Consider the following 27713-nt stretch of genomic DNA (forward strand, 5'->3'; position numbering starts at 1 on the left):
CGACAAGGGATTTAAAGAAGGGGAAACCGTAGAACTCAGGGAAAACCCTTTGAACCAGTGGGGAGAGAACTTGCAAACTCAACGCAGAAGGAGTAGTTCCAAGTTTTCACAATAAATTTGTTGAAAGTCAGAGAAAAAAAACGAGAACGTACTAGGCCTTTGCGGAATTTAACATAATATATGTTACAAATGGGATAATTTTCAATTTTTTAGAATAGATAATGTTTATTAGATCTAAATAAAATATGGGACTTGTAAAGAGAATTTAGATATCGAACTATGTTTTTCTACAAAGTAACAAGCTGTTTTTTTGTTATAAAACTGAAACATCCCTGTTCTTTGCTTTCAAAATTCACAAGCAATTTCGCCATGGTTTTAAGATCAAAATAAAATAAAACAGTGCACTGTTTTATTTTTAACGGCACAAAAATCGTCGTTTTAATTATAAAAGTTTACCTTAATACCATTCCGGTATTTTTAGGAAAATAATTACAATACATATATACTTAAGGTTAACTTTCAAACAAATAAATTTCAACATCACAGTAGCCCCAGTAGCTCGGATCGCTTATCTATTTTTAATGTTTTGAACATTAATTGACTCTGTTATTTTCTCTTCGAACTTTTGTTCTTAGCGCTGTTTTCTCTGGGCTTATAGACTAAAGTGAGTTAGTCGATATTAGTTAAAACACATAAACATAGCACTTTATTTTAAGGAAAATGACGATTCAAATATTTTGAACGTTACACTCTCGCTTGCTTCTCTCGTTCTACAACTTCTACTGCGTAAAGCCGTTTCCGATCTCTCTAACAAAAAGAAACCTCTCAGAGCCAGTAGATCGGGGCTTCCTGCCTTTCACAACGCTAACGATTTTAACACCCCGATATTCTGAACTGTGGACCCGAGCTGGGAGTAGTCCGAGCGAAAAAAAAACATAAAATTGGGGGCTTTAAAGGGATAGGAACATATTTTTTCTTTAACAGGAATATTTTTCACTTATCAGACTTTAAAGTTACAATAAAAATGAAATAAATGAATGCTTTCTAAAATCAATTTCTACACTATTAGTAATGACTAAAGCAATCGGTTAATTCGTGAAACTGGTTTCTAAAATACTACGAATTTCGTAACATAAATACGGAAATTGAACAATTGACGCTGAATCTACACACCTGCGTTTACAAGGTTCGAAAACAGATTTTACAATAATTACAGAAAAATACGTTCCATTGGCTGCTACTTTCGCAAATTCTCGCCCAAAAAGTCTTTCCTTTTATATGCGTGTCTCTCTGTTAATAAAAAAATTTTAGTTAAACAATTTCCATGGAAATGATAAAATCTTTTAATATTTATAGATAAGCTGAATAAAGTTTTATTCAAAGTCCGCAAGAGTAGGTAGAAAATGTCACTTGAAAGCCAAATGAGGAGGCGGAGGCGCAAAGGAGGCGCAAAGGAGTCGTAAAGGAGGCGTAGAGAGGCGCAGATGGTGGCGAGAGATCTGAACTGAATAACAGTGGACAGAGAACTGAACTAAATATAGAGAAGGGTTAATTAGAGGGGAGATAATTGAAATAGCTTAATGAAGCAAGTACGTTTTACCGATCCAATTGTTTACGTTATTTCGTACGAGGATAGAATTAATTATGATTTAAGAATGCAAATAAAATTTAAATATGAACCTTTAATTTCAGCAATACTAGTTAAACATATCCGGAAATTGAGAGTTCCGATCAACGCTGGGAGTTAAGATATTGATTATTCCATCGGAAACCCTAATTTCAGTCTCTGTTTCTGTCGGAACCCCTTGTTTCCGTATACAACGTCATACGAATCCTAGTATTTCTATTGGATGCTTGTTAAAATCGGATATTAGGTACCCTATAAAACGCTAGGACCTCGAGAGCGAAACATCATTCGAGTCCACCAGAACTACAAGACCTCTGCCACCAGAACCAACCAATATGTAAGTATATTCTCTAAAATATTTAGTGCCTTTTACGTTCGCATATACGCGAGATAATTACAAAGTATCTTTTACAGAATGGATACTGTTGTTGTTTTCCCCTTATCATCGGAAAAGGTCGTTGAAGTCACGCCGTTGTGCGAGATACGACTTGGCCTGAGAGACAGCGCTATGGGCATTACCTTATCGGAGCTAGAATTCACTCAAATTTGCAACAAGAAGAATGAGATTTTATCTTTCTTGGATGATGACTCTGCTCAAACCTATTCTTGGTTCTTCGCTGGATCAGAGTCCAAACGCGTCGAGCTTTTGGACATTCGAGAGATGTACCCCGGGACTGGAGTACACTTAGGAAAGCTTCTACCCAGCAAGAGAGGTTTTGCAGTAGGACTTCATCTAAGTAAAACTCTTTTCAACGTTAGCGACGAGGTGAAGTAATCAGAGTTCGGAAACTTATAATGAAGAATATTCATGAACAACTGCGTGCCGGAATTAGTTACTGTTATGGTTGTGATATTGCCCACCCTTCCCAGGTACAACACGATTGTCTTAACGAGTGGGAGATGCGGGTTGAAACGAACTATTTGTTAGCAGTCGAGAAATTAAACTACGAAGAGATCGGTAAAACATATTCATTCAAAACATTTTTAAATGATGTACTGCTAAAAGAGATTTGATGTAATAAATAGAACTTGATTTGTAAATATTTTGTCGTTCTTAAAAATGGATTTCACCTTACAGCACCCTTTCAATGGGCTCATCGTTGGTGCGACGCAGTCCGGAAAATCTTTCTTCGTAGCTAACCTTATAAAAAATAAAAATATTTGTATTTCACCCCCACCAGAGAGAATAATATGGTGTTATACGGAATATCAACCCAAACTATTTAACACGGTATTAGACCATACACCCACGGTTGAATTTCACGAGGGAATACTTGACGTTAACATTTTGGATCCTAACGTAAAAAAATTTGTTATTCTCGATGATTTACTTTGCGAAATTTCTAATAACAAAGAAGTTACGAATTTATTCATCCGAGGGTCCCATTACAAGAATACGTCAGTTTTCATTTTAATGCAAAATTTATATTACCCTGGAAAGGAAATTAGGACTTTAAACTTGAACTCACACTATTTGATAATATTTAAGTCTCCACGAGATAAGTCAGCGATTTTCCATTTGGCGCGTCAGATTTCACCTACTAACAGTAAATACGTCATCGACGCGTTTCATCAAGCGACGGTCAGAAATTTCGGATATTTATGGATTGATTTAAAGCCAACCACATCAGATCAGCATAGACTACGAACCGGACTACTACCCGGAGAAGAGGCTGCCATTTTTATTCCAAAATAAATCATGTCTAAGAGAATACATGATCATCGGGACTTTTTGAAATTCCTTACCACGTGTAATTCTTGTCAAAGGAACGCTTCTATCAAATACGCTAATAATGACGCGATCAAGGCGATTGCGGAATGCTGTATAAATGTGTTACATGGGAACGTGAAACTGACAGATGAACAGAAGAAGCGGTTGAAGAAGCATTGTAGCAATTTACGGAAGCTATCACGAGCCAATACCACAGCGAAACGAAGGAAGATTGTGGTACAAAAAGGTGGATTTCTACCTCTACTGTTAGCACCACCTCTTTCTATCGTGAGTAGCGCAGCCGGCGCGGCAATAAGTCGCGCAATCAAGAATGGCTAGGAAAATGATATTAGTCCCAGAAGAAGTTTACAAGCGTTTGAACTCTCATCCAAAAATGGAACTTAACGGTAATCAGGATACAAAGACCGTTTTGAATAATCATAAACTAAATCAGTCACAGAAAGTAGAAATGTATAACCTTATATTACAACGGAATATTAACAAAAGAACCAAGAAAAAATCGGTCGAACAACCAAAGAAGAAGAAAGATTGGTATTCGGAAATAGCACTAACGATTCCAGATTCGCACCTCAAACCGGCCATTGCTTTGTATAAGTGGATTGAAAATAACACTAAAATTGAATGGTCTTCCAGCGGCGAACTTTTGTATAGAGGACGCCCAATCGTCGGATCCAATATCATGGACATCTTACACGAGACTGTTAAAGGATATAGATTCAAACCGAAACACGATACTGTTGGCATTGAGCACTTTTACGAATTACTTACTAAAGAAAATGTTCCCAAGACACTTGTAAAAAATAAATTTCCTTTTGATACCGAAACTGATTATCTTACCGACATATTAAACGAATCCACAGATGAATCCCCTTTTGACTTTATAGCCCTCAATCTATGGATGGTGATGGATTACCTAATTGGATATCGTTGAAATAAATAGAAACAATATTTCGTTTCTTTTTCTTTCACATACGAAATACAAGTCACCATGGAAGGTTGCGTTGAATCTCCTCCCACTGGTATCTTAGCATCGTTATCCGTGTCGTACTTTAAATCCCCGAAAGTCATTACAGCATTTTTACTTTTATTTATCATTATTGTTTTTGAACTCTTTGATTTCTTGTACTGGTATCACGAACGGAAAATGAACTGCACGAGCAATGGACAATCTTGAAAAAATACGGGGTAGATTCGGCTTCGGTGTTAGAGTTAGCGAGTTGTCGGGTGTATCGCGCTCGAATGGTCAAATAACATTTTATTCCGGCTTTCTGTGTAATTTTATCGTGCAGGTAGTTTTCTATGGCAGCACGGTGCTGGTTAATGAATAACGTGGGATCTGTAACACCATCAGGCGCTGTAATTCTGACAGCTGAGATAGCGTCTCCTAGAGCCTGTATTTCTTCCAACTGCACTACAGGTTCGGGTAGTACCCCTGGATTGTCTTCTTCGATGGGTTGGGCGGCTGGTTGTGGCTGGTCTGGATCAAGTTGTTGAGGATTGGTGTCTATTAGGTTATCCATATAGTCGGCTAGTCCTTCGTCATCTTCGCTAAGAAGATGAGGGACTTCACCGCTACGTGTAGCATCGTCTGTTTCCGGTGGATGAAGTTTGGTGTCTTTTAGGGAATCTATATAGTTGCCAATTCCTTCGTCATCTTCGCTAAGAAGTTCGGGGACTTCGTCGCTACGTTGATTGAGGTCTAGAAATAAACAATTTTAATATTTTGATTTTCTAGAAACTATTTTAAATACATGTTAAATTAAAATCTTACCATTTTCCGTACGTAATTTTTTCAGTTCATTAGGAATCGAGGACGCAGATCTTTTGCGGTGTACAGTAAGGTCTAGAGGTTCGTCTTGACCCAAAGTAGTTATCCTAGGTAAAATTCGTGATGGACCGACAACCGCGACGGGCGCGAACCCCAATGGCCCGGGAACCGCCGCGGGCGCGAAACCTGATGGATCGCTAACCTCGGATCTCGGCGCGAAACCCGATGGTCCAGCAACTGCAGACCGACTTTGGGATAAAACAGGCGTAGCAGTACGAGGTAAAGCAGGGACATGTGTCCGACTATGACGAGTTAAATTATCCTTACGCGTAAATGACTTGTCACATATACTGGGCATTTAAAAGAATCATTACCGTGCTTGGACTGGAAATGGCGGCTGAGACCCCATTGATTGGTGAAAGAAGCATTACAAACGTTTCAGGCGAACATGGTCACGGAGAAGACACGGAGACTGAATACCCTCAGCTGACCTTCGCCTCAAGTTTATATAGATAGGGCACTCGGATATAACAGGAGCTCGTTTCCGATTGTATGTGGAGTGATATAGCCAGGACTCGTTTCCGATTGTATCCGGCGCGATATTGTATTTCCTACTGCTACCGGAGTAGAAGGAAAGTAAGGTCGACACGCCGATCCCGGGTTCGGGATCGTCGGGATCCGGGATTTAAGGGGTGAAATGGGGGTAAAATCGTCGAAAAGTCAATGTATTTATGATATTTCTCGCGACGATTTGTTTTTTCGTATATCAACATACTATGTTCAGGCCAACTTGTTCATTTTTATCTGCTTATCGCGAGTGACACTTGAACGTATATCTCAATCGCGTTTTATCGTACGGAATAAGTTGAAATGATGTAAAAAGTGATAACCTAGGCGGCGCGTGCGCAGATTCCCCGGGGGACGCGGTTAATTTGAATTTAAGAGTGATTTGACGTCATGGAATATGGGACGCGGTTAACGTGCGCGGATTTGGGCGCGGTTAATTTTAATTTAAAACATGGATTTGAGTGTTTTGACGTCATGGAATATTCATTGTTAAAGTAGAATGGAAATATTTTTAAACTTCATTTTAATATAATTGTAGTACTTAAATATGCTTGACACTTGAACCTATCTCACGAGTATTTCAAACGAATATTTTAAGTATGAGAAACGTATCGTTCTCAAGTATTGTAATTGTACACGTGATTCCGTATGAGGACCGGGTAAATTCCTATATACGTAACGCGATACACTTCAAAATGCGTATACGTAGAATGGAATTAATTTTAAGCCCCATTTTAATAAATAAGATATCGAAGATAAATAATTTTAGAGTATAAAAAGGGAAAACCGTATAATAGTAAGACCATATTTAGAAAGTTCACCATCTGAATTGTATTGGAAGTGACTCCGAGGAACCTTAAAATGTAAGTAGGAATACTCAGTGATAATTCTTAACTTTGTCTTAATGTATTTATTTTAAAGGAATTGTTCATTTCCTGTGTCTGCCGACAAAGGGTTAATCGTTTATGCAGATGAAACCATCTACTGCGGTCTATTAGATTTAACAAAGGGTATCAAACTAACAGAAGCGGAACTGCAAGAGCTATGGACAAAGAAAGATGCCATTGAAGCTTATTTCAATAACGAAGCTGAAATTTCGTGGGTTTTCGCAGGTTCTGAAACCAAACGGTTTTCGGTTCATAGATTTGCCGAACAAAAGGTTTTAGATGTTAGACAAATGTACCATGGTTATGGGGTAAACTATGGAAAACTGTTACCGACTAAAGAGGGGGTAGCTTTCGCTCAATCTTCTTGGTTGAATTTCCTCGACCAGTACGAGTCTATTCAGAAGTGTTTGAAGAAAATCAAGGAAATAAAGGAGGCGATGACTAACGTTGTAATTAAACAATTACACGGAGCTCTTAAGAAAGCGTGCAATGGCTGTCAAATTGTACATCCATCTCAACTCCAGCATGATTGTATCTAAGCGTGTAGATTTGCATTTTTATGAAATAATTATGTCGGTAGATTGTGAAAATATTATTGAAATGTTTACTATTCGCTGTGAATTGTCGAAAGAAATTTTAAATAATATAATGTCACTAATAATATGCAATGCTAAAAACATGTTAAAAAACTATTAAAATTGATTGCACTAATGTTCCGAATCTCATTAACCATTATGGATTTAAGCTTACAACATCCAATGAATGGGCTTGTAGCCGGGTCCACCCAATGCGGAAAGTCATTCCTGGTGGGACGGTTGATTCAATATAAGAAGACCTGCATATCCCCTCCTCCGGAGAGGATAATATGGTGTTATACCGAGTATCAGCCGAAACTATTTCAATCAATATTAGAACACACACCTTCAGTCGAGTTTCACGAAGGGTTACTCGATGTTAATATATTAAACCCGCAAATTAGGAATTTAGTTATTTTAGACGATTTATTTTGCGAGATATCTAATAATAAAGATGTAACTAATTTATTTATTCGTGGATCTCATCACAGAAACACCTCCGTACTAATTTTAATGCAAAATCTTTATTACCCCGGAAAAGAAATAAGAACTTTAAATTTAAATGCTCATTATCTATTTATTTTTAAATCACCACGAGATAAATCAACAATTTATCATCTCGCGAGGCAGATATCTCCAACCAATAGCAAATACGTTATTGATGCGTTTCAACAAGCTACGTCACGGAAGTTTGGGTATTTATTAGTTGACTTGAAACCTCACACCCCAGATCAGTATTTACTACGAACAGGTTTAATACCGGGTGAAGAATCGGCTGTCTTTATTCCAAAATGAAGTGTATTATTGAAGGGAATTTTTTAGGGTTAATCGAGAGTGGATTATTAAAGAATTAGCTTACGTAGTATTAGAAACTGAAGAATCGGAAGTGTTTACTTTCATTTTTATTAGCGCCACTGCTATCTATCGTTAGCTCAGTCGCCGGAAGTGCAATAAGCCGAGCTATAAACCGATGATGGCTCGAAAAATGCTTCTAGTACCTGAAGATGTAATGGAGATATTAAAAAACACGACACCTTCCGAAACAGTAGAAACACCTGAACCTCAAAAAGAGAAGACACTCGATGATGAAATGAAATCTATTCTAGATAATCCAGATTTAAACGAATCAGAGAAATTAGCATTATACAATCAAACTCTCCAACGACGGTTAACTTACGTACGTAAAGAGCAAATCTCTCCCGTTATTGAAAACTCTGAACGACCTAAAACTTGGTTCGCGCAAATATCTTATTCTCTACCTGCAACTTATGTTAGTGATGCAATTTCATTATACCGAGCGACTACGGAAGATCCGAGATATATTAGATGGACTAACTCAGGAGAGCTTTCTATTCGAGGACAAGTGATTGGAGGATCTAATATAATCGATCTTTTGTATGACGCTGTGAGAAAAACGCCTGGAACAGTGATTGATCCTATAGGAGTTACTGAGTTTTTTGAGGGCATTCATAAGTCAAATATTTCAAAACGTTTAATTAAAAATCCTAAAAGATTGACACCGTTAACAACATTCGCTGTATTTCATACACCACCAAGTAGCTCAATGTTATCATCATCTTCACCTAGTCCTCTAAGACCTTGGATTCATACTAAATAAAATATATTAACCTGATAATGTTGTTCTCATTTCATAGTATAAGCCTACAATGGAAGGTTGTACATAAACGGTCTCTTTAGGACTTTTAGCCTATTTATCACAATCATTTTCAAAATCTCCGAAAATTATCACAGCTGTATTAATTATCATAGTTATTATAATATTAGAATTATTTAATTTCCTTTTTTGGCGTTACATGCCATTACATCAAAATATTACCCGATATGGAGAAAGAAGTTGAGAAAATCTATACTAATCCCGCAGACCCAGGGTCATTCGCTGGAGTTCGAACGCTCTATAATTCAGCTCGACATAAAGGTTTAAAGGTTTCATTGGAAAAAGTAAATCAATTTCTAATAAAGCAGGATACATATACGCTGCATAAACCTGCTAGAAGACGATTCAAACGAAATCGAACTATTGTTTATGGAATTGACGAACAGTGGCAAGCGGACTTGGCAGATTTTCAGAAGCTGTCTAAATATAATTCAGGATCTCGCTACGTATTATGTATTATTGACATATTTAGCAAATACGCTATGGCTGTAGCGGTTCAAAATAAGAAAGGTGTAACAATTTTAGAAGCGTTACGTAACGTTTTTGAAAAAGGTCGTCAACCGAAAAGAATTCAAAGTGATCATGGAAACGAATTTGTCTGTCAAGAAGTGCAGAGTGAATTACAGCGAAGGGGTATAAACTTTTTCGCTACTCGAACAGAAATGAAAGCGTCCATTATTGAAAGATTCATTAGAAGTTTTAAATCTCGTTTATATCGCTATTTCACGCAGAATAACACCCTTAAATATATCGACGTTTTAGATGATATTATAAACGCTTATAACAATAGTTATCACAGATCAATTAAATGTAAACCCGCGGAAGTTACTCTAGATAACTCTGCTAAAATATGGAAAAATCTTTATGGTTCAGTAAATATTTTTCCTCCGTTAACATACGCGTTTGAAATTGGAGATATTTGTAGAATAAGTAGAAATTTATCAATTTTCGATAAGAAATATAACCCGAATTTTACTACAGAATTGTTTAAAATAGCTGAGAGACTACCACGTGACCCACCTGTATATAAGCTGACGGATTTAAATTCTAACCCCATTTTAGGAGTATTCTATCGAGAAGAGGTTCAGATTGTTGGTCGAGATTTAAAAGACTGTTACTTCATAATCGAAAAAGTAATAAAAAAGAGGAAAAAATCGGACGGCCGCGTAGAACTGTATGTAAAGTGGCAAGATTACGACCCTACATTTAATTCTTGGATACAAGAAGTGGATTTAAAATGAGTTTTTACGTAACGCTACCTTCAGATTCCTCGTCATTATATTACCAAGATAATAGCGTTGGTAAATTTCGAACGTATTTAGCTGAACCGTTAAGATTTGAGGAACAGTACGAAGTTGGGTTAGCGGAAATAAGCTATCCTCGGACATGGCATAACGTTCGAAAACCTAATCTATTGGTTATTAAAGACCCTCTCGAATATGAGAAAATGACTGATAACCCTCTAGTTAAAGACCCTCTCGAATATGATAAAATAATTGAAGTTCCCGCGGGTTTTAATAAAACTCCGGAAGAACTATTACATGTTATGAACGTCCACAACCAAGAAGAACAAGTTACATCCGCTTATTTAAATTATTCTAATCGAATTAAAGTTAAATTGCAACCGAAAATCAGAGCTGTAATTGGCCCCGATCTATCGATTTTACTAGGTTTTAAGGATAGAAGAGATAATGATTTCACCATTTTAAATTCAATGATAACCCCCTACCCAGTTGATATGAACGCTGGGTTACATTCCTTATTCGTTTATTCTGATCTGGTTGAAAATAGCGTTGTTGGGGATAGTTTAGCACCTCTATTAAGAAACATAAGCGTCGAAGAAAAAGCCGGGTCTAATGGGAAAACAACTACAAAAATATTTTCACAACCTCATTACCTACCAGTCGTGTGTAATAATATTAAAACTATGGAGATTAATATAACAGATGATTTAGGTGAGCCTATACAGTTTCATAGTGGAAAAGCACACGTTGTATTACATTTTAAACCCCGTAAAATGTGGACTTCACTATAAACCTTTTATCATTCAGGACACACCCTCATTCTAGCTTAAGAGAGCGAACATCATCATGTGGTCTGAATATTCACCTTCAAGAACTGACTATGAAAGTTACTATTTAAACCAGGTTGGTTTCGGTGGAATACCTGTATATAGAGGTTTAGTTGTGCAAAGAGGACATGGACTAGGAAATATATTATCTTCAGCGTTTAGATTCGCGGTACCTTTACTGAAGAAAGCCGCTTCTTACTTGGGAAAAAACTTTTAAGTACCGGAGCGAAAGTAGCGACCGATGTTGTTAGCGGAGTTCTAATTAAAACAGCGCTTTAATCGCATTCTATTAACGCTGGAAGGGAAACTTAAGCTTCAGTAGCTGATGAAGCCATGAGACTAACATCTTCAGCTATGGATCATATTAAAAGAATGACGGGTTCCGGAAATAAAAGGAAACGAACTCAGTCGAAAAGCGCCATTTCAACAGCAGGCAGGATAGCGAAAGGACGGTTCCCTAAACGTTCCGATATATTCTCATAATGTCCCATTTACACCCGCACTCAGTTGAGTGTATAAATTCCGAGCTAGATTTGTTTCAAGTACCTATGACACAATCTTCGATTATTGGTGGAGAATGGGTTGAGTATAATCCAATATCAAATATAGTTGATAACGCATCAATTACATTTTCTATCAACGGTAACTCTGAAACGTATATAGACCTTTCACAAACTTTGTTGCACGTTCGAGTTAAGGTAACTAAAGATAATGGTCAACTACCGCAACCCGCGGTTCCAGGTGTTGCGGGTGGGGCCACCAGAACTCCAGCCGACAATATCGCCCCCGAGAATTTGTTTCTTCATTCGCTTTTTAGCGACGTCCACGTATTTCTTAATGAAAGATCAGTAACACCTTCTAGTCCAAATTACGCTTATAAAAGTATGATACAAACTTTATTAACGTTCGGAGATTCTGCGAAAAAAAGTTATTTAACGAGTTCACTTTTCTATCGGGATACGCCTGGAAATTTCGATTCATTTTTCGATAACGATTGTTTCTCTAAACGAGCGAGTTTAGTGCAAAAAGGGGCGATTGACTTGTTAGGCGTAGTCCATACCGATTTATGTCAACAACCACGCTTTTTATTAAATATGGTTGATTTGAAATTTAAATTTGATAAAAATAGAGCAGCTTTTTGCGTTCACTCCGACGTAAAATGTAAAGTGGAGATTTTATCAGCTTCCCTTTATCTGAGGAAAGTTAAAGTGATACCGGAACTATCGCTCGCTCAAGCCAAGGCGCTACAATATGGAACCGCTAAATATCCTGTAACTCGTTCGGAGTGCACCTCATTTTCTATACCCGCTGGTCTTATGGCTAGTGTGCAAGATCATTTATTTACCGGACAAGCACCCAAGAAAGTTGTTATCGGGTTTGTGGAACAAAAAGCGTTTCTAGGAGATTTGAAAAAATCACCGTACAACTTTCAACATTTCGATTTATCAAGCATTGGATTGTACATTGACGGTAGCAGCGTCCCTCATAAGGCGTTATCTCTAAACTTTGAGGAAAATCAATATATTCAAGCGTATTGCAATCTTTTCATTCAAACTAATCAGTGGAACGTAGATGAAGGGAATCAGATAAGTCAGGAAGATTACCCTAACGGAAATTGTTTATTCGCGTACAATTTAACCTCGGATCGTAATAACAACGCTAATCACTAGCATCTTGTAAAAAACAGTAACCTGAGATTAGAATTAAAATTTGCAAAACCGTTACCGGAGACGATTTCCATTCTAATTCTGTATCTATTTTGCTATACACAGGTGTCAAGGAATTGAAATGTATAACATTGTGTCTAGGTTTAAGAAAGATAAAAATGTAAACGATAAAATGATTAAAGAGTTTATGTGCAAAATGTATTCAATAAAATAATTTTTACAATTTATAGCAATAGCAGTTTTATATATATATATATATAAATAAATACAAGCATTCATTATCAATTTTCAATATCTTTATGACCGTGCGCTAATGTACGAACCCCGCAGGGTAGAATATATCTCTTATCATCATTTGGTGATAAGCAAAGTTTTCTAGTATTTAAAGTAAATAGCTCATGCTTGCAACTAGCTATACGCATCATCTCGGCTGACATGGTTTCTTGATTAAAAAGACAACGTTCATAGTCTTCGTGGCGGATGACGTTTCTAATAACGTTCATGGCAACGCCCTTACAAACCTTTTTATGGTTTAAAATTGACTCTAAAGATTTCCCCAATCGCAACTACTTTTCTATCTCTTCAGCGGTCTTAGACTCCCCGTACAATTTAATAGAATAAAGCTTTGGACGAAGTCCTACAAAGCTTTGAATTAACTGTGAATTTGTCTCGTCTTTAAAATTGCCGAGAGCTTTTTTATTCTGATTAGAATGAAGGAAATGCGAAGGTGGATAATCAGAGAAGTCAAAGCGGTTTTTATGAACTTCAAAGTCTTTATAAACATCATCCGTCTTAATGTTGTACGTTAAACTGTCTGTAAATATTTTATATATTTGTACTATTTAAATAAAAAATTCATATTAAATTAAATTACCAGTGTCTGTAAATAATAGTGATGCTTTGTTCCCGTACGTATTTTTTATGAATCCGTAATGGAACCGATACATGAGCTCCTTGGATAAATCTAGAATGGTGAATCCGGTAAATATAGGCCGGTTAAGAGCAATTATAGCTCTCTTCTTATGAGCGCCGGCTAACTCTTCATTAAAGATGGTAAAGTGTTCAAACTGCGGGGAACTTGTAACTTTTAACATTCTTTCTAGTTTATGAATCAACTTGAAATTTATATGCTTTCGTAGATTTTCCATTGTTTTTCTAAATAATTAAATGAAGTAAGGGAAAGAAAACAGCAATAAATTATTTAAATTGATTTACCCGAAAACAGAGTTAACCATAAGTTTCCAGAAATTCTTTTCAAATGAGCTCTTGGATAGTTTCCTCTGTTCAGTGTTGAATCTAACATATTTTTCCAACCATTTTCCGTGAGTGAAGGTTAGAGCTCGATGAACCTTGGTTATTTTCAAACATAATTCTACGAAATAATTTAAATTGCGGTAATGTACTGTGTATTTCTCTTTATTATTTAAATGAGGAAGAAGTTTTGGTAGACTTTGATTCTCCTTAATATTTAATTTTCCTAAGAGATCTTTGGAGTATGGAGATAGCATATCATATGTAATATTTTTAGATTCCGCCGCTACTGGGAGATCGTTATGTAAGTCATGCAACTCTGGAGGATATTCAAGATCCACCTGCAAAGGAAACAATTCTTTAAAAATATAATTCAATAATTATAACACTTGTTATTTACCTCTAAAATGTATCCGTTTTCAACGTTATTGGGAATACTCAGAATATTTTCACAGAGTGTTTGCAAATCATCCTCCTGAACCCACTGGAAGTCGCCTAGCGGTAGTGGTTCACACATAACAGCACCGTACAAATTATTCGCATCTTCAATTAAGTGAAATTAAGTTAATTAAAATGATTTAAATTAAAATAATTAAAATAAAAAAAATAATTAAAAAAAAAATGTAAATTACCTAAATAGGATATATAACTTCTCTCTTTAGACGAATCATATGTGTCGGGAATATATTTGTTATTCGCTTCAGAATAACGAGTTGAGATCATAGAAACACCGCCTCGAATACCTAAAAATTCAATGTAAATACAATAATATTTATAATATCGAAAAGCGTTACCCTTTTCAATAAAAAAGTGTTGATCTATATCAAGTATGAGATCGAGGCGAACATCGGTCATCTTCAAAGCTGCTTGCCAGGCTAAACCTGGTGCGGTGTAAGCGTGAGCGGGGTCTAATTTATAATGAGTTACAGATAATGTTCTAAAATTTTCAAAAACGTCAGCTAAGAGCAACGCATCGCTTTTCACATAGAGGTCGGTGTATTCTCCTACGAAAAACGAGTTTTAGAGATTTGAAATATTTATACTACAGTAATTTTACCTAATGTTTGAATATTAAACGCTGACCAAACATTTTGGGCGTGTAAATAATCAGATTCTAAAATATTTTGATTTTTCAATGAACTGAAAAACGCTTCTCTAGGTGGCAGCATCGTCTCGTCAAATTTCTTTTCATCGTCTTTATACTCGTACGGGTAGACCCCCTTCCGCAAAAGCAGTTGAACTTTCTCACTTTCAAAATATTTATTAACAATCTGGAATTTACTGGCTCCTTCCAAAACGAGATTAGATACTAGAGCATCGAGGCTATCACTTAGAAATCGATAAGAGTCTAAAAACCGAAATCTCCCTAAAAACAATAAAATTAATGTTAAGGTTAAATTCACAATAAAATATATTTACCTAGTTTCAGATAAATATAATTATCGCTAGTGGAAGGAATACAGTCGAGTGTCTGTTCCTTAAAATGACCAATCTCCTGACATATGAGATGTAAATCGTATCTATGCAGATTTATTATTGATATTATTATTATTCCTGGTTAATTATTTTACTAAATTTACCTGCTAAAGTTATGAAGGAAAACAGGGATAAATTCTGGGACTTTCTTTTGAAGATTACAGAGGTTATGCGCTGGTCCCCTGTATTTCCCAGTGAAATGACAATGATCGCGAACCGCGGGCATATTTCCCTGGTTAAGCTGCTTCTGACAAATGTAGCAATGTGTAGCAGCTTGAAACTGTTCCTCCTCCACCGGGGTAATAATCAGTGGTACATTTGTCTCAATGAGTTCCATCAACTCCTTTTCTAATTCCAAAATAGACACTAGAAATCTTCGAGTTGCATCTTGTCCTCGATAGCAATCAGTTCGAACAGGTACACCTATTAGTATCCTATTATAATTTATCTGTTAAACAAAATTTTGAAAAATAACTTACCGTTAGGTCCTACAAGTACCCAAGAATACGCACAACTGATATGCATGTTTACTTTGCTGGTATTTGTATCGGGATCTAGATCACATCCTTGAACTCTCGGTAGGATTGCTTCAAAATCGGCGTAAAATACATACTGTACCTAATAATTTCCTTTCATTAAGAGTTAAATTAAATAATTTTTATTTTTCCTTTTTCCGTCCACTCATATTTATCAAAATAAATCGTCTTCTTCTTGGTAGGGAAAACTGTTTTTTGGACGATATGCGCTTCCCGTCGCTGTTCCGCGTTATTTCCACTGAATCGGTGAAGACACATTCTAATACAGAAAATAATTAGTAGATTGCAAACTAATATATTGGAAACTAAATTACCTGCACTAATAACTTGTACTTCTGTGTTTTGTTAGATGCTGTAACAGTTTTCCTAGGTCTCGTATAAGACAGTAATGTCTATTCCCATCGTCAATATCTTTAGTTTCATCGGTGATGTATAGCAAATCAACCTCCCTTTCCTTACCACACTTGTTAGCGCTTACGTAAAGAGGAAATATATCTCCCGAGTAGCCAAACACAGATATTCATTAATTCAAATTTTTTAAGCTCTGTTGAGTTTAATTTGAAAGGGAAAGATATATCACTGGTATCAAGTTCATTTTCATAAGGTGTATATTTAGAAACCCTGTTAGGGTTATGAAGCTTAGGTATCAAATGATACTTGAATATACTATAAAAGGGGTTGTATAGCGTTGTGGGAGGTCATTCCACAGTTAACTGCGGTAGCTACATTTAATATGCCTTAAGCTCAGTATACATGTCCTACGTGCGCGAAAAGATTTTCTATCAAATCAAATTTAAATCGGCATGTTAGAGAACTCACGGTGATAGACATAAGTTTATATGTGAAGTATGTGGTAAGAATGTTGCTAGATTAGATCATTTTAAGAGCCATCAACGAACTCATGACTTGAACGCACACGGCCCTTCCGAACCCATGGACCTGTCTCGCACACCATCACCAATGCAACGTTCGCCAGCATCTTCCCGTACACCATCACCTAGTTTGCTTCAAGACATTCAACTGGAATCTACCCGTACACAGCCATCTACATCAGCTTTACCCAACAACCTAACACCATCACCTGTTCCCGCCTCACCAATACTTGATGAAACACCACCAGCATCTCCAAGTATGGTCCAGGCCTTGAATGATACGTTAGCATCTATTCGTTATAATGCCGAAGACTATGATATTGATGCGGGGATGTTTATTGAACGTTACCGAGCCGCTTTCAGTAAATTTCTAATGGAAAGACTCGCCAGTAAACGTGGAATTAAATGGTTCCTACTCGTAAGATCTGTTTATATGAGACCATTAGGAGGTGCGGAACAAAGAGCGGAAGTACGACCCTATTTCCGGAGCACTATGCAAACAACATTAAGGCTCGACGTCATTGAAAACCAGCTGAATGACTGCATTGAAACAATACAGTCATCAGCGGAAAACTTTGAAGCGACAGGTATGTACTAAAATTTATAAGTTATATTTTGAACTAAAACATTATATTTTTAATAGGATCGGGTTGGGTAATTGATCGTATTCTGTATGTAGAATTCAATGTAGCATCTTACCAGCCGCTACGGGGGTCATCGTATATGGAACTACCTAAAAAACTCTCTCAATGCGATTCTTAATATTAGAAACGAAAATGATGAGAAATGTTTTCTCTGGTCAATTCTAGCTAAACTTCACCCAGTTTCTTGGCTTCATCACTCTAACAGGGTTTCCAAATATACACCTTATGAAAATGAACTTGATACCAGTGATATATCTTTTCCTTTCAAATTAAACGCTACGGAACTTAAAAAATTTGAATTAATGAATAATTTATCAATATCTGTGTTTGGCTTCTCGGGAGATATATTCCCCCTTGATAAATATGAGTGGACGGAAAAAGTAAAAATAAAAATTATTTAATTTAACTCAATGAAATGAAATTATTAGGTGCAGTATGTATTTTACGCCGATTTTGAAGCAATCCTACAGAGAGTTCAAGGATGTGATCAAGATCCCGATTTAAATACCAGCAAAGTAAACATGCATATCAGCTACGCGTATTCGTGGGTGCTTGTTGGACCTAACGGTAAGTTATTTGGCAAAATTTCCTTTTAGATATATTATAAGAGAATACTTATAGGTGTACCTGTTCGAACCGTTTGCTATCGAGGACAAGATGCAACTCGAAGATTTCTGGAGTCTATTCTGGAATTAGAGAAGGAGTTGATGGAACTCATTGAGACCAATGTACCAATGATTATTACCCCGGTGGAGGAGGAACAGTTTCAAGCTGCTACACATTGCTACATTTGTCAGAAGCAGCTAAATCAGGGAAATATGCCCGCTGTATGAGATCATTGTCATTTCAGCGGTAAATATAGGGGGCCAGCGCATAACCTCAGTAATCTTCAAAAGAAAGTTCCAGAATGTATCCCTATTTTCCTTCATAACCTTAGCAGGTGAATTTATTAAGTTAATTAACCAGGAAATAAATCTAATAATAATAATAAATCTTCATAGATACGATTTACATCTTATATGTCAGGAGATTGGTCATTTTAAGGAACAGACACTTGACTGTATTCCTTCCACTAGCGAAAATTATATTTCACTCAAACTAGGTAAAATATATTTAATTATGAATTTAACCTTAACAGTAATTTTATTATTATTTTTAGGGAGATTTCGGTTTTTAGACTCTTATCGATTTCTAAGTGATAGCCTCGATGCTCTAGTATCTAATCTCGTTTTGGAAGGAGCCAGTAAGTTTCAGATTGTTAAGAAATATTTTGAAAGTGATAAAGTTCAACTGCTTTTGCGGAAGGGGATCTACCCGTACGAGTATATGGACCATGAAAAGAAATTTGACGAGACGATGCTGCCATCTAGAGAAGCGTTTTTCAGTTCATTGAAAAATCAAAATATTTTAGAATCTGATTATTTACACGCCCAAAATGTTTGGACAGCGTTGAATATTCAAACATTAGGTAAAATTACTATAGTATAAATATTTCAAATATCTTAACCTCGGTTTTCGTAGGGGAATACACCGACCTCTATGTGAAAAGCGATGCGTTGCTCTTAGCCGACGTTTTTGAAAATTTTAGAACATTATCTATAACTCATTATAAATTAGATCCCGCTCACGCTTACATCGCACCAGGTTTAGCCTGGCAAGCAGCTTTGAAGATGACCGATGTTCGCCTCGATCTCATACTTGATATAGATCAACACTTATTTATTGAAAAGGGTAACGCTTTTTGATATTTTAAATATTATTGTATTTACATTATATTTTTAAGGTATTCGAGGCGGTGTTTCAATGATCTCAACTCGTTATTCTGAAGCGAATAACAAATATATGCCCGACACATATGATTCGTCTAAAGAGAGCAGTTATATATGCTATTTAGGTAATTTACATTAAAAAAAATTGTAATATTTTTTAATTTTAATTATTTTAATTAACTTAATTTAACTTAATTGAAGATGCGAATAATTTGTACGGTGCTGTTATGTGTGAACCACTACCGCTAGGTGACTTCCAGTGGGTTCAGGAGGATGATTTGCAAACACTCTGTGAAAATATTCTGAGTATTCCCAATAACGTTGAAAACGGATACATTTTAGAGATAAATAACAAGTGTTATAATTATTGAATTATATTTTTAAAGAATTGTTTCCTTTGCAGGTGGATCTTGAATATCCTCCAGAGTTGCATGACTTACATAACGATCTCCGAGTAGCGGCGGAATCTAAAAATATTACATATGATATGCTATCTCCATACTCCAAAGATCTCTTAGGAAAATTAAATATTATGTTTGAAAATAACCAAGGTTCATCGAGCTCTAACCTTCACTCAAGGAAAATGGTTGGAAAAATATGTTAGATTCAACACTGAACAGAGGAAATTATCCAAGAGCTCATTTGAAAAGAATTTCTGGAAACTTATGGTTAACTCTGTTTTCGGGTAAATCAATTTAAATAATTTATTGCTGTTTTCTTTCCCTTACTTCATTTAATTATTTAGAAAAACAATGGAAAATCTACGAAAGCATATAAATTTCAAGTTGATTCATAAACCAGAAAGAATGTTAAAAGTTACAAGTTCCCCGCAGTTTGAACACTTTACCATCTTTAATGAAGAGTTAGCCGGCGCTCATAAGAAGAGAGCTAAAATTGCTTTTAACCGGCCTATATTTACCGGATTCACCATTCTAGATTTATCCAAGGAGCTCATGTATCGGTTCCATTACGGATTCATAAAAAATACGTACGGGAACAAAGCATCACTATTATTTACAGACACTGGTAATTTAATTTAATATGAATTTTTTATTTAAATAGTACTAATATATAAAATATTTACAGATAGTTTAACGTACATTAAGACGGATGATTTTTATAAAGACTTTGAAGTTCATAAAAACCGCTTTGACTTCTCTGATTATCCACCTTCCATTTCCTTCATTCTAATCAGAATAAAAAAGCTCTCGGCTATTTTAAAGACGAGACCAAATTCATAGTTAATTCAAAGCTTTGTAGGACTTCGTCCAAAGCTTTATTCTATTAAATTGTACGGGGAGTCTAAGACCGCTGAAGAGATAGAAAAGTAGTTGCGATTGGGGAAATCTTTAGAGTCAATTTTAAACCATAAAAAGGTTTGTAAGGGCGTTGCCATGAACGTTATTAGAAACGTCATCCGCCACGAAGACTATGAACGTTGTCTTTTTAATCAAGAAACCATGTCAGCCGAGATGATGCGTATAGCTAGTTTCAAGCATGAGCTATTTACTTTAAATACTAGAAAACTTTGCTTATCACCAAATGATGATAAGAGATATATTCTACCCTGCGGGGTTCGTACATTAGCGCACGGTCATAAAGATATTGAAAATTGATAATGAATGCTTGTATTTATTTATATATATATATATATAAAAAACTGCTATTGCTATAAATTGTAAAAAATATTTTATTGAATACATTTTGCACATAAACTCTTTAATCATTTTATCGTTTACATTTTTATCTTTCTTAAACCTAGACACAATGTTATACATTTCAATTCCTTGACACCTGTGTATAGCAAAATAGATACAGAATGCTACACACGTATTACTAGAATTACTCTGTAATTGATTAGAATTAAAAGTAACAGTTTTACTGTTTCGTTCAATAAAGTCATTAAATTTAAAATAATCTGGCGGGTTTCCAAAGGAATCCATGAATTCACTATTTTTATGTTTAGAAAAATATATTAGAACCCAGTGTTCTCCAAGTCGACCACTCGTATCGGTATTTACAATAAATAGAGAAGGGAATATTTTTACATATTTAGGTAGCTTGTCAGCCGCTAACACGCCTTGAAATATACTTTTAGTACTTAAATCTTTTTCAAGAATTTTAGTTATCTGTAGCGAATCCATTAATTACTGTAATCGAAAATCATGGTTTGATTTTTATCAATTTCAATCAAATTTTGAAACTCAGCGTAAATTAGAATGGAAATCGTCTCCGGTAACGGTTTTGCAAATTTTAATTCTAATCTCAGGTTACTGTTTTTTACAAGATGCAAGTGATTAGCGTTGTTATTAAGATCCGAGGTTAAATTGTACGCGAATAAACAATTTCCGTTAGGGTAATCATCCCGACTTATCTGATTCCCTTCATCTACGTTCCACTGATTAGTTTGAATGAAAAGATTGCAATACGCTTGAAGATATTGATTATCCTCAAAGTTTAGGGATAACGCCTAATGAGGGACGCTGCTACCGTCAATGTACAATCCAATGCTTGATAAATCGAAATGTTGTACGGTGATTTTTTCAAATCTCCTAGAAACGCTTTTTGTTCCACAAACCCGATATTAACTTTCTTGGGTGCTTGTCCGGTAAATAAATGATCTTGCACACTAGCCATAAGACCAGCGGGTATAGAAAATGAGGTGCACTCCGAACGAGTTACAGGATATTTAGCGGTTCCATATTGTAGCGCCTTGGCTTGAGCGAGCGATAGTTCCGGTATCACTTTAACTTTCCTCAGATACTATGAAATGAGAACAACATTATCAGGTTAATATATTTTATTTAGTATGAATCCAAGGTCTTAGAGGACTAGGTGAAGATGATGATAACATTGAGCTACTTGGTGGTGTATGAAATACAGCGAATGTTTTTAACGGTGTCAATCTTTTAGGATTTTTAATTAAACGTTTTGAAATATTTGACTTATGAATGCCCTCGTAAAACTCAGTAACTCGTATAGGATCAATCACTGTTCCAGGCGTTTTTCTCACAGCGTCATACAAAAGATCGATTATATTAGATCCTCCAATCACTTGTCCTCGAATAGAAAGCTCTCCTGAGTTAGTCCATCTAATATATCTCGGATCTTCCGTAGTCGCTCGGTATAATGAAATTGCGTCACTAACATAAGTTGCAGGTAGAGAATAAGATATTTGCGCGAACCAAGTTTTAGGTCGTTCAGAGTTTTCAATAACGGGAGAGATTTGCTCTTTACGTACGTAAGTTAACCGTCGTTGGAGAGTTTGATTGTATAATGCTAATTTCTCTGATTCGTTTAAATCTGGATTATCTAGAATAGATTTCATTTCATCATCGAGTGTCTTCTCTTTTTGAGGTTCAGGTGTTTCTACTGTTTCGGAAGGTGTCGTGTTTTTTAATATCTCCATTACATCTTCAGGTACTAGAAGCATTTTTCGAGCCATCATCGGTTTATAGCTCGGCTTATTGCACTTCCGGCGACTGAGCTAACGATAGATAGCAATGGCGCTAATATAAATGGAAGAAAACCACCATTTTGTACCAGAATCTTTCGTCGTTTTGATAAAGGGTTCTTCTTCGACACGTTTCGTATAACCGCGCTATGTTTCTTTAACCGCTTAAGATGACGTTCTGACAGTTCATTTGTTCCGTGCAATACATTTATACAACATTCAACAAGAGCCAATATAGCCTCCTGGCTAGCGTATTTAATAGCTGTCTTTCTTTGATTTAGATTACAGGATGTTAGGAAACGTAGAAAGTCTATGTTTTTCTTAACTCGTTTTGAGACATCCATTTAGAGATTTTCTTAGCCTTTCTTAAAGCGCAATGAACAGTTTCGGAATGAAAAGGACAGTCTAATTCAACATCTTCTAGTTCTGATAATTTAGGACAACCGGTATCTTCGATGTTAGTTACTGGAACACCGAGGAGTGTCGATAATACTGCAACTTTTTCTAAACCTTTGGTGAAAAACGAAGTCGCTTTTTCCGCTATCTGATTGCAAATGTCAAGTCTCCTTCTGTAAGGACGTTCGCCGTCATTCCATCGAAGATGACAAATGTTATGAGATATCCATCTGCCTCTTCTTTTATCTTCGTTTGAAAGCTCTTTGAAAGGGTATGGAGATTTGAAAGTAAACACTTCCGATTCTTCAGTTTCTAATACTACGTAAGCTAATTCTTTAATAATCCACTCTCGATTAACCCTAAAAAAATTCCCTTCTATAATACACTTCATTTTGGAATAAAGACAGCCGATTCTTCACCCGGTATTAAACCTGTTCGTAGTAAATACTGATCTGGGGTGTTAGGTTTCAAGTCAACTAATAAATACCCAAACTTCCGTGACGTAGCTTGTTGAAACGCATCAATAACGTATTTGCTATTGGTTGGAGATATCTGCCTCGCGAGATGATAAATTGTTGATTTATCTCGTGGTGATTTAAAAATAAATAGATAATGAGCATTTAAATTTAAAGTTCTTATTTCTTTTCCGGGGTAATAAAGGTTTTGCATTAAAATTAGTACGGAGGTGTTTCTGTGATGAGATCCACGAATAAATAAATTAGTTACATCTTTATTATTAGATATCTCGCATAATAAATCGTCTAAAATAACTAAATTCCTAATTTGCGGGTTTAAACTATTAACATCGAGTAACCCTTCGTGAAAATCGACTGAAGGTGTGTGTTCTAATATTGATTGAAATAGTTTCGGCTGATACTCGGTATAACACCATATTATCCTCTCCGGAGGAGGGGATATGCAGGTCTTCTTATATTGAATCAACCGTCCCACCAGGAATGACTTTCCGCATTGGGTGGACCCGGCTACAAGCACATTCATTGGATGTTGTAAGCTTAAATCCATAATGGTTAATGAGAATCGGAACATTAGTGCAATCAATTTTAATAGTTTTTTAACATGTTTTTAGCATTGCATATTATTAGTGACATTATATTATTTAAAATTTCTTTCGACAATTCACAGCGAATAGTAAACATTTCAATAATATTTTCACAATCTACCGACATAATTATTTCATAAAAATGCAAATCTACACGCTTAGATACAATCATGCTGGAGTTGAGATGGATGTACAATTTGACAGCCATTGCACGCTTTCTTAAGAGCTCCGTGTAATTGTTTAATTACAACGTTAGTCATCGCCTCCTTTATTTCCTTGATTTTCTTCAAACACTTCTGAATAGACTCGTACTGGTCGAGGAAATTCAACCAAGAAGATTGAGCGAAAGCTACCCCCTCTTTAGTCGGTAACAGTTTTCCATAGTTTACCCCATAACCATGGTACATTTGTCTAACATCTAAAACCTTTTGTTCGGCAAATCTATGAACCGAAAACCGTTTGGTTTCAGAACCTGCGAAAACCCACGAAATTTCAGCTTCGTTATTGAAATAAGCTTCAATGGCATCTTTCTTTGTCCATAGCTCTTGCAGTTCCGCTTCTGTTAGTTTGATACCCTTTGTTAAATCTAATAGACCGCAGTAGATGGTTTCATCTGCATAAACGATTAACCCTTTGTCGGCAGACACAGGAAATGAACAATTCCTTTAAAATAAATACATTAAGACAAAGTTAAGAATTATCACTGAGTATTCCTACTTACATTTTAAGGTTCCTCGGAGTCACTTCCAATACAATTCAGATGGTGAACTTTCTAAATATGGTCTTACTATTATACGGTTTTCCCTTTTTATACTCTAAAATTATTTATCTTCGATATCTTATTTATTAAAATGGGGCTTAAAATTAATTCCATTCTACGTATACGCATTTTGAAGTGTATCGCGTTACGTATATAGGAATTTACCCGGTCCTCATACGGAATCACGTGTACAATTACAATACTTGAGAACGATACGTTTCTCATACTTAAAATATTCGTTTGAAATACTCGTGAGATAGGTTCAAGTGTCAAGCATATTTAAGTACTACAATTATATTAAAATGAAGTTTAAAAATATTTCCATTCTACTTTAACAATGAATATTCCATGACGTCAAAACACTCAAATCCATGTTTTAAATTCAAATTAACCGCGCCCCAATCTGCGCACGTTAACCGCGTCCCATATTCCACAACGTCAAAACACTCTTAAAATCAAATTAACTGCGCCTCCCGGGTAATCCGCGCCGCAGGAAATCCGCGCACGCGCGCTATCTCCCACTCAGGTTATAACTTTTTACATCATTTCAACTTATTCCGTACGATAAAACGCGATAAGATATAAGTTCAAGTATCTTTCGAGATAAGCGGAGATATACGAACAAGTTGGCCTGGACACAATATGTTGATATACGGGAAAACACATCGTCGCGAGGAATACCATAAATACATTGACTTTTCGACGATTTTACCCCATTTCACCCCTTAAATCCCGGTTCCCGATCCCGGGTTTGACGCCACACCCTCACTTTCCTTCTACTCAAGCATACTACAATGATATTAAAATTAAGTGTAAAAAATATTTCCATTCTAGGTCATTTTAACAACGAATATTCCATGACGTCAAAACACTCTTAAATTCAAATTAACCGCGTCCCCCGGGGATCGGCGTGTCGACCTTACTTCCCTTCTACTTACCGGTGTTTGTAATAAGCTATCAAAATGGCGACCTCATCTAAAGTTACAGAGCGTCAACCTCTTAATAGAAGCTGCCGCTACTTCTTTTCTGCTAGGTACTGATTAGGATAGTGCTAAAATATGCCGAATAAATAATTTCTAGCAGCAGGTGTGGGTTTACTAAGGGATATTCTAAAATTAATTTCCACTTTATGTAAATGTATTTACGAATATAACGGTTGTTAGCTTATCTTTCTAACTTGTCAAATTATTTTCTATATATATAATATTATTTAATCACACATATTTACTTCTAACATAGGCGTATTATAAAACTTATCTTACCAATTTATAGGTTTATTTGTGAGATTTTCTGTATGTGTAATATTACTTTACCACTTACATTTGTTTACTTCTGATATTAGTACATTATAAAGCGCATAAATTTAAATAAATATAAATAAAGTAAAAATGACATTTATTCCGAATAACTGTGTGAATAACAGATACGATATTTTCGTGGATCCCATCAGCAAACAGGGAATGCTTTACCAATGCGTAGTCGCGGTTCCTTTCGTCCCAGAATAGCTGGGTGGGAGCGTACACACACTTCACCAAGCGTGTATTAGGTTAATTTAAAACTGAAGCTAATAAAAAATATTGGCCTATATGTTTTATAATAAATTTAAAAAAAGCTACTTATTTGTAGGTGAGAATGCTTATATTAACATATAAATATAAATAAATTCATAATCAAACAATTTATTGCAAATTAAAATTATGGAAATAATTTTGAAACAATTTCAACAATGTTATTGTAAATCCAGTTAGAAAACACAAAAGCTTTCTCTAAAGCGCAATATCCCGCGGAACCGTGGGGAATTACACATTTTAATGATGGGGAAGCGTCGATGTCCGTTGGTTTCGGGCAACCCAAGTCATTGAGGTCGTAAACCTCCCGCTTAATGATGTTTTCCAGAAAACGACATTTTCCACCTCCCTTTGAGAAAACAAAGTCGTAACCCTCAGTTAGCGCAGTGGCTACCGGTTCCAGTTTCCCGTATGGAGTATATCCAGAGTTCCACGATATGCCATGGATATTCCGAACAGTCCAGGAATTTTGTTGTAGTACTTTGGCGGGCAACACTTCTGCGTTGTACGGGGGAGCGAAGGTGAAAATCCCCACTTTCGGAACCGCCTCTGCGGACACTCCAGCCAGCTCCTTGACGACTTTCGTGGGTCCATCGATGTTGTTGCGGCCAACTAAATATTCCAATTCTATGACGATTGATTTCATCTTGACACTGATAATTAAAGAGTAGTAAAAATTTATTATTTTTGTTTTAAAAAAACAACGAATTATTCGAGGATGAAGTATTTCTGAAATATACATACAAATCAGAAAACCCTTAGCGTACTGATGAATCTCGGGAAACTCTTAACCCACTGGATTTCTTAGCAATGTAGACGAAAGAACTTTTTCTCTGCTGCTCGATCCTTGAAGGCAGGTGCTCTTAGCTTTGAGCGTCTCGTTTTTATACTGAAATGGCGGATCCTCAATATCCGGTAGCGCTAGCGTGCTTGGTGGATCGGCGGAACTACCAATTTCCGGTCCTACCGAACTAGCGATCGGAACCCTCAATTTCTAGGTTAACCGGGTTGCCGGTCAGTATGGCCGGAAATTGGTAGTTCCGACTATCTACCAAGCATGCTAGCGCTACCGGAATTGGGTATATCCGGGAGCTTCAATGTATATCCCCGCGTGCACTCTGGGAAAGCAACAAAATCTTCATCATCAATATGAGTGCGGATCTCTACTTCGAGGTTGATGACGACGCAAGCACGGTTGCGAACTCTGATTTGGGAAATATGTAGGTAATTTATTTATTTATTTATTTTTATTTTATTTATATAATTTACTTTGTTCGTTAGTGATGATGATGTGAATGAAATTGAACATACGGGTACAAAGAACTGTGACGGGAGGTACATAACACGTAAAATACGCG

The 27713-nt window shown here is 36.1% G+C and overlaps 1 protein-coding gene across 1 annotated transcript; it reads left to right on the top strand.

The window, feature by feature from the left end:
• The first annotated feature begins 5517 nt into the window (after nucleotides 1-5517).
• Nucleotides 5518-26292, top strand: LOC149963164 (uncharacterized). The gene is made up of 5 exons (XM_090164831.1): nucleotides 5518-5629; nucleotides 18870-19079; nucleotides 19132-19242; nucleotides 19319-19376; nucleotides 26211-26292. Exons 1-5 carry the CDS (start codon nucleotides 5518-5520, stop codon nucleotides 26290-26292), a joined length of 573 nt encoding a protein of 190 aa, XP_090020957.1.
• The last annotated feature ends 1421 nt before the right edge of the window (nucleotides 26293-27713 follow it).

Source organism: Leiobunum rupestre, chromosome 1, assembly GCF_980474605.1.
Source record: "Leiobunum rupestre chromosome 1, qqLeiRupe1.1.hap1, whole genome shotgun sequence".
Classification (NCBI taxonomy): Eukaryota; Metazoa; Arthropoda; class Arachnida; order Opiliones; family Sclerosomatidae; genus Leiobunum; species Leiobunum rupestre.